The sequence below is a fragment of the Panicum virgatum genome, chromosome 9K (genome assembly GCF_016808335.1).
Source record: "Panicum virgatum strain AP13 chromosome 9K, P.virgatum_v5, whole genome shotgun sequence".
Lineage (NCBI taxonomy): Eukaryota > Viridiplantae > Streptophyta > Magnoliopsida > Poales > Poaceae > Panicum > Panicum virgatum.
Genome location: NC_053144.1, coordinates 70522887 through 70534148, shown reverse-complemented (window position 1 = coordinate 70534148; position 11262 = coordinate 70522887). Strand labels below are relative to the sequence as shown.

Here is an 11262-nt window from a genome sequence, read left to right as displayed (position 1 = left end):
CGGATTGAGATCCGCTGCAGTTGGGTGGCTGACATTGAGCCACTGCATGTGGGGCCCACTAGCGTTGGGGCCTGTTGGCAGTGATCCAATGTCAGCAGGTCCAACGTCAGCTGATCCGGTTCCCACCGGACCTCACCTCACCCTCGATGGTGTGGCCCGCTTGTCAGCGGGAGATTAGCTGGAGCTCTTCTTGGCCGTTCCTCGGCTTGGAAATTGTACATCTACAACTGTAGTATGTAGTATGAATGTATGATTACTACTAGTAGTAGTAGTAATTAGGATACCTAAACCTAACACAGTGACAGTTCTCCCTTTGCATGAATGAATGGCCAAAAAGAACCGATTAGGATAGATATGGTAGATTAAGGGGATATTTACTGTGAGAAATGAAAGCAGCATCCTTCCTTTGCATCTATATAGTGCTAGTGCAAGATTATTACACCAAAATTGCCGACAAATCTGTACAATGGTAACCTTTTTCTTTTTGTGTGTAAATGGAAGAATAGCCGAGCTTCTGAACAAACCAGTTCCGGATTATTTATTATGTACAAAAAAGAAGTAGCTGTATGTGTGGAGTACACAAAAAGAAGTGTATGTAGTGGAAAACAGATGCAAACTGCAGTGTGCAGGCCAAGGAAAAAAACAAAAATGCCTCGTAAGAAGAAAGTATATGAGAAAAATAACTTATGCAGAGAAGAGAAATAGGCAAAAACAACAAAACTCCAGCTAGCTCTTAAAAAGTGCCCCCACGCAGGATCGAACTACGGACCTTCAGTTTACAAGACTGACGCTCTACCACTGAGCTATAGGGGCTGTTGTGTGCGGTAACATTCTATCGTTATATTTAATATGCAACTGATTGACCGCAAGCAAGTACTAGCAACCGCTCGGATCAAAAACTCGAAAACCACAGATGAGACGAGCGAGATCAAATCAAATATAACGAATTAAGCCACTCCGATCCGCCAACTGATCGATCATATCTCCAGGCCAGGTGCTGGAGGCGGCCATGTACGCCTAGCTAGTGCGTGGGGCTCCTCCAGTCCTCCTGGCCGGCGATCGTGGTGGGCTCGCGCCGCTGGGGCAACAACTGGGCGGGGCGGGGCGGGGCCCATGGTCGGCGCCGGCCTCTCCGCCTTGGTCTGCGTTGATGCAGTGCTGCGTGCGTGCGTTGCTCAGTTGTGTTGTGTGCGCACTGTCTTGCTTGCGGTGCCTTGGAGGACTTATATGTTGCGTGGTTTCAATAATATAAATTCGACCTTCTTGTTCAGTTCGTCAAGAAATACAAAATAGCGTTTCAAATTCATCGGTGATCCGGGGTTCAGTATTCAATTTGCATTGAAGGCGTGTACAGTGTACACTCCAAAATATTTTATGAACAATAATTATCAATGTATAAGGACTGGCCCTGGGCGAATACCGCAAACAGCGATTAGTAGAACTCCGTTTAGAGATTCGGCTAGAGGCTCAACAACACGAGTGGTGAGCACGCACAGATTTTACCCAGGTTCAAACCTTCCTAAAAGATAACAACCTTATGTCCTGCTTCTCTGTATATTTTGTGATTTGTGTATAAATCTGAGAATACATGAGAGAGCTCGTGCTTGAGCTCTTAAATCAGGATGGAAGGAAGATACCCCCCACTTCTTGCCCCGTGTCTCCTCTTTTATCATCCAAAGGGATCCCCACATCGGTTGTTGAAGTGGCGTACTCTTCATGTATGTGTTTCTTTTATTATAATGTATGCAGGTGCATGGGTCACTCTTCACATACACTTGAGTGTGGCAGGAACCTCCTCATCTTGGACCTCGTGCAACAAGTGGGTAAGAGAGATAGCTTTAAATGTGCATACTCATTAATATTGGTGTATGCACTGGACATCCAGAGATGCATGCATCATGCACCTTGGGATGCATGCTCATTAACGGGGGCGCATTTGACATGCGCCCCGGGATGCATTAGCTACACCTTTTTATTGTGTGCATGCACCTCCTTCCCTTAATAACTTCACGGAGGACCCATATTTCTCCAATGGGTAAAAATGTAGTGAGTGGATAGAGAAAGAAAGAAGAGAGAGCGAGGTGGGTCTACTTGGTGACCCAGCCCTTGTGTGACATGGCGGACGAGCGCCTCCGCTGATCTCTTGAGCTAGAGACCCGTTCTCTTGACACCGATAGCAACCACGTGTTTACAATATTCCAGAAATTAGAAAGCGCATGTCGTTACACCATTTCAAAATTCAAATCATAAGGCAACATGGAAAAACTTTCATGGTTGCTACGTGTCACCTATGGCGTTTTATGAACATGACATGTAGATAGAACTGGGTATAGAAAGCAATTTTAATTTTGTAAACAACATACATGCATGCTCTGGATTTGTTGTCGATCGTCGCAAGTCATACACCAACTAAATGTCTCATTATGCTTGGTTTCTAAATGTTTCTCTCTTCATGTGATGGAAGACAATGAATTATTTTTTTTAGACTAAGGATAGACAATGAATTGTGTCGAGTTATTATTTTGCTATTACATCTCAACAATCACTTTATTATTCAATCTTGGAGTCTTAAAATCCCACTTATTAGATCTCGATCAAAGCTCCACTGGACAAATCTAAAGGAAGAAAACAATATTTGAGATGAAATATATAGAAACCCAATGGTTGGTGACCCAAGATCTAATCATTTAATCTTTGGATTTTTTTTACGGTAATTAGGATCCCACCTTTAACTCACACGTGACACAAAAAGGTGAACATGAAAACCCATAATATTTGTCATCACATTGATGCCAGATTTCTTTCTCACATATAACAGTCACCACCTTATTACATATAATCAATACAATAAGTTAAATATCGATCAACTCTTTCTCCTCCCTGCATCTTCCTCTCTCTCCATCATCCTCTCTTCAACCGTAAAAGCTATCAAAAATAAATAGAGAGAGAACATACTATTTTAGAATATTTCAAATTTTAAAAGAGATTAGCATCCAAAGTTAATGTGGGCGTACAACATTGGACGAAATACAATAATTTTTTTTATTAAAAGGAGAGACTCTTTCTATGCAGCATCTAGACAACTAATTGTCTAGATACATAGTAAAAATATTTGTACTAAAAGTAATGTTAAGAAAGATGAATAAGTCTAATATTGAATCCACACATCTCAAAAATATATTTTTTAATTATTATAAATAATAAAAATGATTAATTTCTTATAAATATAAGCCGGTAGAATGGTAAAATCTGACACGCGGTATTATAATAATAATGCTCATTCTATAATGCGGTAGAATGATCAAAAGCTGGCTGGCACGCGGTACCATAATGTATGGTAGTGTGTGACAGCCATATTTGATTTGGCTTTATGCTTGGATAGCTTTTCTTTTTCCTCCCACTTGCATTTGCATTGAGACGCGAGCGGAACTCTGCGTCCACCTGTGTGCTCTAAAATTCGAACGGGGAGCGGGTCTCTTAACTCTGCGGAAGCGGAACACTCCCCACACAATTGACCACATATCAGTGGCCACACTGGATCCTTACTCCTTGTGCGTACCAAGAACGGTGCCGCTTTCCTTCACTGACAATACTGGGTCACAGTAAATGGGACCCACAGGTCAGTGGTGTATCATCAGCGACGTGCCCACAGCTCGCGCTACTTGGCGGGCGGGGGAGCTCGTTGAGATACGCAGTCTCCCCCCTTTTCTCCCCTCTCCTCGTCGTGTTCGTGTAAAGGAAAGGAAGGAAAGGGGGCAGAGGAGGGAGGGCGGGCGGGCGGGCCGGAGCCAGGCAGCGCCGCCGTCCGGTACCGTCGCGGCCTCCTGCTCCTCCTCTGCCGCCGCCTCCCAACGCGCAGAGAAGGAGGCGGGAGGTCGTCCGTGGGGAGATTCTGGAGTGCGGGTGGAGAGAGGCGGAGCCGGCGTGGTCTCGACTCCGTCGCCGCAGCTTCTCACGAGGAGGAACACAGGGATCGAGGGAGAGTTAGCCCGAGACGCTTCGCCATCCAGTTCTGTCGCCATCGTTCCAGGATGGTGGTGAGAGCCCTCTCTCTCTCTCTTGTTTCCTCATCTGCTCTGCTCTCTTTCCTTCCGTGTGTATTGTGAGGAGATGTATGTTTTTTCTGTTTGCTGGGATTCCGCGCGTTAGATTTGGTTTTCTCATGTTTTGAGGTCATTACGGTGCCCTACTCCCAATATTTGTTTTCTTCCTTATAGCGCTCCAACTTGGGGTTTTTGCGCTGGAATTGAGTCAGAACTTGCATTCTGGATGGATGCCATTTTGGGATCACCAGTGGATTTATTCAATTGTTGATTCAGGTTCCTGACGTGTGCTGTTTAATTCGTGTTACAGCACTGGGTTAGCGACAGCGAGGATAGCGATAAATTCGAGTGGGACACTGATGGGGAGGATGCGGGGAGCTTCAACGCTGCCGCTTCTGGTTCTTCAGCTCTCGCGTCAAGGAACTTTGATGCTCCTGGCCCCTCAACAAAGGTAAGGCAGTCAGCCGATCCATCATCTCACCACCTAGTTGTTCTTCAGTTGATCTTACTCAACAGTTGTGAAACCGGCTTGCCAATTGGCCCAAGCTGGCTTCGGGTGGGGTGGGGGGGGGGGCGGTGTACACTAATCATGAACAGAATCAGGATCATGGTTAGTCTGTTTCAAAAAAAAAAAGACAAAAAAACATCATGGTTAGTTTACCCCCCACTCCCCCACAACTGGTTTGTTCCAAACCGGTTTGAACAGCCCCAATGTTACTCTTACCTCGTTTGTCGGGGCTCTGATCATAATGTGCTGTTTGTTTATTGGTCTGCTTTTAAAGGTTGCTAATGCTAATGGGACGGCCTGGCCATCTGCCTCTTCAGTTCAGAAGTATGTGGATATGGGTTTTCCAGAGGAGATGGTTCTCAAGGCCATGAAGGATAATGGTAGTTTTAATAACCATTTCTTCTCTTTTGTTTACGTTATTGGTGATTTACATACTCTACCTATTCGACTGTTGCTTTTGCTTTCAGGGGATAACAGTGCAGATTCATTAATTGAACTTCTTCTTACCTACCAGGTATTCATCTACACAGCTGCTTTTATTCGTAATTCTTTGATGACCTTATTGCATGCATGAAAGAGTATTTGTATTTACAAGTGATGTGAAATGCAGGCCATAGGCAATGATCCCTCTGTGGACATGGGCTCTGCTTCTCGCTGTGTCCCCCAAGCTGCAAAGGATAGTGACGATGATGACGATCTAGAAAACTGGGACGATAATGACGATCTAGAAGGTCCTACCTTCGATGAATCCAGTGATGAGGTATTTTCATGCTCCCCTTTGGTGACTGTATGCATTTACTTTTCCTTTTGAGAAACATGCTATGCATCTAGTACTGCTACTAACTTAATCATAAATACTTCTGCATTAAACTTGTTTCAAGTTATAATGCAGTAAATACTAAATAGACTACTCACCGCGAAAACCATAGACTATTTCTGCATTAAACTTTTACCTGCTCCTGTTCCTGTTGTTTCCAAACAGGTGTTAGCTACATAGGTACATAGCTGTATTAGAAATCTAATAATTTTCTTTATTTTTTCCTTATACTTGGGTGGGTTGTGTTCTTTCAGGCAAAACGGCATGTTCTTAGGAAACTAGAAACCTGGATTTTGTATGAGAATCGTATTGGTAGTCAAGATAGTTGTGTCAATTATAAACTTCGAACTGCTGCATTTATTCTACAACTCTTTGTGATAGTGACATTCCTGAACAACACACCACTATGGAATATCAAATCTCACTTTCCATCCTATCATTTGTAGCATTCACAAAAGGTTCTTGAGTTTGGTGGAATCTATGTCATCTTAATTGCGCGCTTCCTTTTTGATACTTATGCAAATTGATCCCTGGTCCTGAGAATTGGAGGTTATGTTCAAAAGCATTTGTATTTCACTGTAATATTGAACTTGTCTTGTACTTTGCAGTCTTGGGCATGTAATTGCCTGTATCTAAAAGTTGGTTGAATTATGCTGCAGCTGGGGTTCTCATTTTTTTATCCCTTGCAAACATTTTCTCAATCAAACAGCTATTTGTTTCCTGACTTGTCCATAGTTATGATACAACAACAACAACAACATAACATTTTTTCCCAAGCAAGTTGGGGTAGGCTAGAGATGAAACCCGAAAGAAATAAGTTCAAGGTTCAGGCACATTGATAGCTAGTCTCCAAGCGCTCCTATCCAAAACTATCTCTTTAGAAATATTCCAATCCTTAAGGTCTCTCTTAACCGACTCATCCCACGTCAGTTTAGGTCTACCTCTACCCCTCTTTACATTATCGACCCGCTCAAGAACCCCATCACGCACCGGTGCCTCAGGAGGCCTTCGTTGGACATGTCCAAACCATCTCAGCCGATGCTGGGTAAGTTTCTCCTCAATTGGTGCCACCCCGACCTTATCCCGAATAACTTCGTTCCGGACTCTATCCCTCCTTGTGTGCCCGCAAAACCACCGCAACATCCGCATCTCTGCTACACTCAGTTGCTGGACATGTCGCCTTTTTGTAGGCCAACATTCAGCACCGTATAACATCGCTGGACGAATTGCTGTCCTATAGAATTTGCCTTTTAGCTTTTGTGGCACCCTCTTATCACAAAGGATGCCAGAAGCTTGCCGCCATTTCAACCAGCCAGCTGAAATTCTATGCCTAACATCTTCATCAATGTCGCCATCCTTTTGTAGCACCGATCCTAAATACCGAAAAGTATTCTTCTGGACCACCACTTACCCATCTAGACTAACGTCTCCCCCCTCATGCCTAGTCGCGCTGAAATCGCACATCATGTACTCGGTCTTGGTCCTACTGAGTCTGAACCCTTTCGACTCTAACGTGCGTCTCCACAGCTCTAACTTCCTATTAACCCCTGCCCTACTCTCGTCAACTAGCACCACATCATCAGTAAAGAGCATACACCAAGGGATCTCACATTGTATATCCCTTGTGACCTCATCCATCACTAAAGCAAATAAATAAGGGCTCAATGCTGACCCCTGGTGTAGGCCTATGTTAATAGGAAAGTCAGTGGTGTTGCCATCACATGTCCGAACAAACGTCGTCGCATCCTTGTACATATCCTTAATGAGAGTAATGTACTTAGTTGGGACTTTGTGCTTCTCCAAGGCCCACCACATGATATTTCTCGGTACTTTGTCATATGCCTTCTCAAGGTCAATGAAGACCATGTGCAAATCCTTCTTCTGCTCCCTGTATCTCTCCATCAATTGTCGTATTAAGAAAATCGCCTCCATGGTTGACCTTCCAGGCATGAACCCAAATTGGTTTTGGGTCACACTTGTCACTCTTCTTAGGCGATGCTCGATAACTCTCTCCTAAAGCTTCATCGTATGGCTCATCAGCTTAATCCCACGGTAGTTAGTACAATTTTGAACATCGCCCTTGTTTTTGAAGATAGGTACTAATATACTTCTCCTCCATTCTTCCGACATTTTGTTTGACCGAAAAATGAGATTAAAAAGCTTAGTTAACCATACTATTGCTATATCTCCTAGGCATCTCCACACCTCAATGGGGATACCATCAGGGCACATCGCTTTACCTCCCTTCATCCTCTTCAAAGCCTCCCCGATCTCTGCCCCCTGAATTCTCCTCACAAAACGTCTGTTGGTGTCGTCAAAAGAGTCATCTAACTCAAGGGTAGGGCCCTCACTCTCCCCATTAAACAACTTGTCGAAGTACTCTCTCCATCTATCCATGATCTCCTCATCCTTCACTAACAGTCGATCTGTCCCATCCTTAATGCATTTGATTTGGTTGATGTCCCTTGTCTTCCGCTCGCGGATCCTAGCCATCCTATAAATGTCATTTTCCCCTTCTTTCGTGCCTAGCCGCTGATACAGGTCATCATACGCCTTACCCTTTGCTACACTCACAGCTCGCTTTGCAACCCTCTTCGCTAATTTATAGCCCTCGATGTTGGCTGCACTCTTGTCAAGGTGGAGGCGCTTGAAACACTCCTTCTCCTTAATAGCCCTTTGCACCTCGTCGTTCCACCACCAGGTGTCTTTCCCCTCCTGTTTGCCTCCCCTACTCACGCCAAACACCTCTGAGGCCACCTTCCGAACACATGTTGCCATCTTTAGCCACATGTCATCTGCGTCTTCTCCTTCTTCCCAAGGCCCCTCACCTAGCATCCTTTCCTTAAACGCTTGTGCCGCTTCCCCTCTAAACTTCCACCACTTTGTTCTCGCAATCTTGGCACGTTTATCCCGGTGGACACGTACCCGAAGACGAAAGTCCGCCACCACAAGCTTGTGTTGAGAGACAACACACTCCCCAGGTATCACCTTACAATCTAAGCAATCACGTCTATCCTCCCTCCTAGTAAGGATAAAGTCGATCTGGCTCGAGTGTTGTCCACTACGAAACGTCACAAGATGGGATTCTCTCTTCTTAAACACGGTATTCGCTATCAACAAGTCGTAGGCTAACGCGAAGTTCAACACATCCTCCCCCTCTTGACTCATGCTACCATACCCAAAACCCCCGTGCACTCGCTCGAACCCTACATTAGTCGCACCCACATGGCCGTTGAGATCTCCTCCTATGAAGAGTTTCTCGCTGGTAAGTACGGTACTAACCATGCTATCTAGATCTTCCCAGAACTGCATCTTGGTGCTCTCACTAAGGCCTACCTGAGGGGCATAGGCACTGATCACATTCAAAACCGAATCTCCAACTACCAACTGGATTAGGATAATCCGGTCGCCTTGCCTTCTAACCTCTACGACTCCATCCTTAAGGCTCCTATCAATCAAGATGCCTACACCATTCCTACCCGGAGTTGCTCCCGTGTACCAAAGCTTGAAGCCAGTATCCTCAACCTCCTTCGCCTTCTGGCCCTTCCATTTAGTCTCCTGAACGCATAGAATATTTACACGCCTCTTAATTGCTGCATCAACTAGCTCTCGCAACTTACCCGTTAGGGACTCTACGTTCCAGCTACCTATACGAATCCTAGTTGGCTCGGCTAGCTTCCTTACCCTTCGCACCCGTCGAGGGAAGTGCGAAGACCCTTTCTCATTTTTCACTACACCCGGGCGTAGATGTAGCGCGCCATTCAGGTGACGACCCGACCCTTGCTCACTTATCATCGTACCCAGGTCACGATACGACGCGCCCTTGGGGGGATGGCGACCCGGCCCTTACTCATTTATCACCACACCCGGGTTCCGATGTAGCGCGTCGCTAAGAGGGTTACGCCCCAACGAGTTTCTTGTGGGTTTCAAATCCATTAGAGTGGCTATTTTTATGCTGGTTTGCCAAAACCTAACGCAACCCTCCTCCTTTACCCGGGCTTGAGACAACGATGTTTCATTTTGGGCCGCTAGTTGGCAATCTAGTTGAAACGGCCCATGTAATTTTTTGGCCCAGCGTGGATCCGCAGAACTGAAAGTGCTAGTTTATGCAGCTGCATCAATTGTATTCTCAGAGCTTTCTTGTGCTTTTTGTACAGGATTTCTTGCATGAGATGTCACAGGTCGATGAGAAAGTTGATTATTTGGTGAAAGTTTTGGGATTTCCAGAAGGTGAGGTCACCATGGCTGTTACTAGATGCGGTATGCTCTCTCTAACCTCTGTATCCCTTAGATTCTTCAGCAAAACAAGCATTTTTTTTCAGAAACCACATTTCTAAGGTTAATATCCAATCTTGAAACTACTCAGGGCAGGATGCATCTATTTCTGTTTTGGCTGATTCGGTCTATGCCTCACAAACAGCAGGTGGTTGCTGTGGCAATTCTTCTGACCACGAGGTGCCTTTTGGTTTAACTGTCAATTTAATTCTGATAAAATGTCCGGTTCTAATGTAATAGGCTGACAATGGAACTGTTTATGTAATTCTGTAGGATAATTCCTATGGAGGGAGAAAGAAAGGAAGGCCCATGGAAGGGAACAACAGAAAGAGAAAGAGGTTTGGAGGTCAAGCACAAGGAAGTAGAGGGGCCCTAGATGGTAATGATGAGTCAATGAATCTCCCAAATCCAATGGTTGGTTTTAACTTGCCAAATGGGTTAAGGTCAGTGAACAGATCGCTACCTGCACAAGCTATTGGGCCACCATACTTCTATTATGAGAACGTGGCACTTGCCCCAAAAGGTGTTTGGGCTACAATATCAAGATTCCTATTTGATATTCAGCCAGAATTTGTAGACTCAAAGTTCTTCTGTGCCGCCGCCAGAAAGAGAGGTTACATACATAACCTGCCTCTCGTGAACAGGTCACCTCTACTTCCCTTACCCCCAAAGACAATATTTGAGGCCTTCCCTCGTACCAAGAAGTGGTGGCCCTCATGGGATCCAAGACGGCAATTTAACTGTCTTCAGACTTGTGTGGCTAGTGCTAAGAATTTAGAGAGAATTCGCCTAGCCCTAACAAATAGTGAAGATCCGCCACCTCTAGGAGTTCAAAAGTATGTGCTTGAACAATGCAGAAAATGGAATTTGGCATGGGTTGGTCTCAACAAGGTTGCTCCTCTAGAGCCGGATGAGATGGAGTTCCTACTCGGCTTCCCAAAGGATCATACCAGAGGAATCAGCAGGACAGAGAGGTACCGGTCCTTGGGCAACTCGTTCCAAGTGGACACTGTTGCGTACCACCTCTCGGTACTCAAGGATATGTTTCCACACGGCCTGAATGTGCTGTCGTTGTTCTCTGGTATTGGAGGTGGGGAGGTGGCTCTCCACAGACTTGGCATTCGAATGAACTATGTAATTTCTGTAGAGAAATCTGAAGTGAACAGGACAATTCTAAAGAGTTGGTGGGATCAGACGCAAACAGGCACGCTGATTGAGATTAGCGATGTGCAAACACTGACTTCGGAGAAGCTTGAGGCATTTATTAGAAGAATTGGTGGTTTTGATCTGGTTATTGGAGGCAGTCCGTGCAACAACCTGGCTGGGAGCAACCGTCACCACAGAGATGGCTTGGAGGGCGAACATTCTTCACTGTTCTTCCATTATTTTAGAATTTTGGACTCTGTGAAGGCCATCATGGCCCAACTGTAGTTTCTGTGTACCTTTGTTGTCTTGTTCCAGAATTTTAGAATTTTCTTTTCGTCGAACTAGTGAATTATTTGAAGGTTGGCTGGTGTAATTCGGTTGTTACTCTAATTTAGGCTTCTTTATTTGCCTTTGGTGATCAATGAAAAATTGTCATATTGGCACCAGTTCTGTGGCACTGACGCTTTCCTTTT

General features: G+C 45.0%; 1 protein-coding gene and 1 non-coding gene across 2 annotated transcripts; one reads left to right on the top strand and one right to left on the bottom strand.

Moving 5' to 3' along the window:
- Positions 1 to 741: 741 nt before the first annotated feature.
- TRNAT-UGU lies at positions 742 to 813 on the bottom strand. Its single transcript has one exon. It is a non-coding gene; the product is annotated as a tRNA-Thr (tRNA).
- A 2871-nt stretch (positions 814 to 3684) lies between these two features.
- On the top strand, positions 3685 to 11235 carry LOC120647595 (DNA (cytosine-5)-methyltransferase DRM2-like). The gene is made up of 8 exons (XM_039924439.1): positions 3685 to 4037; positions 4354 to 4494; positions 4826 to 4931; positions 5019 to 5065; positions 5162 to 5311; positions 9526 to 9628; positions 9735 to 9823; positions 9917 to 11235. Exons 1-8 carry the CDS (start codon positions 4032 to 4034, stop codon positions 11072 to 11074), a joined length of 1800 nt encoding a protein of 599 aa, XP_039780373.1. The 5' UTR covers positions 3685 to 4031; the 3' UTR covers positions 11075 to 11235.
- The last annotated feature ends 27 nt before the right edge of the window (positions 11236 to 11262 follow it).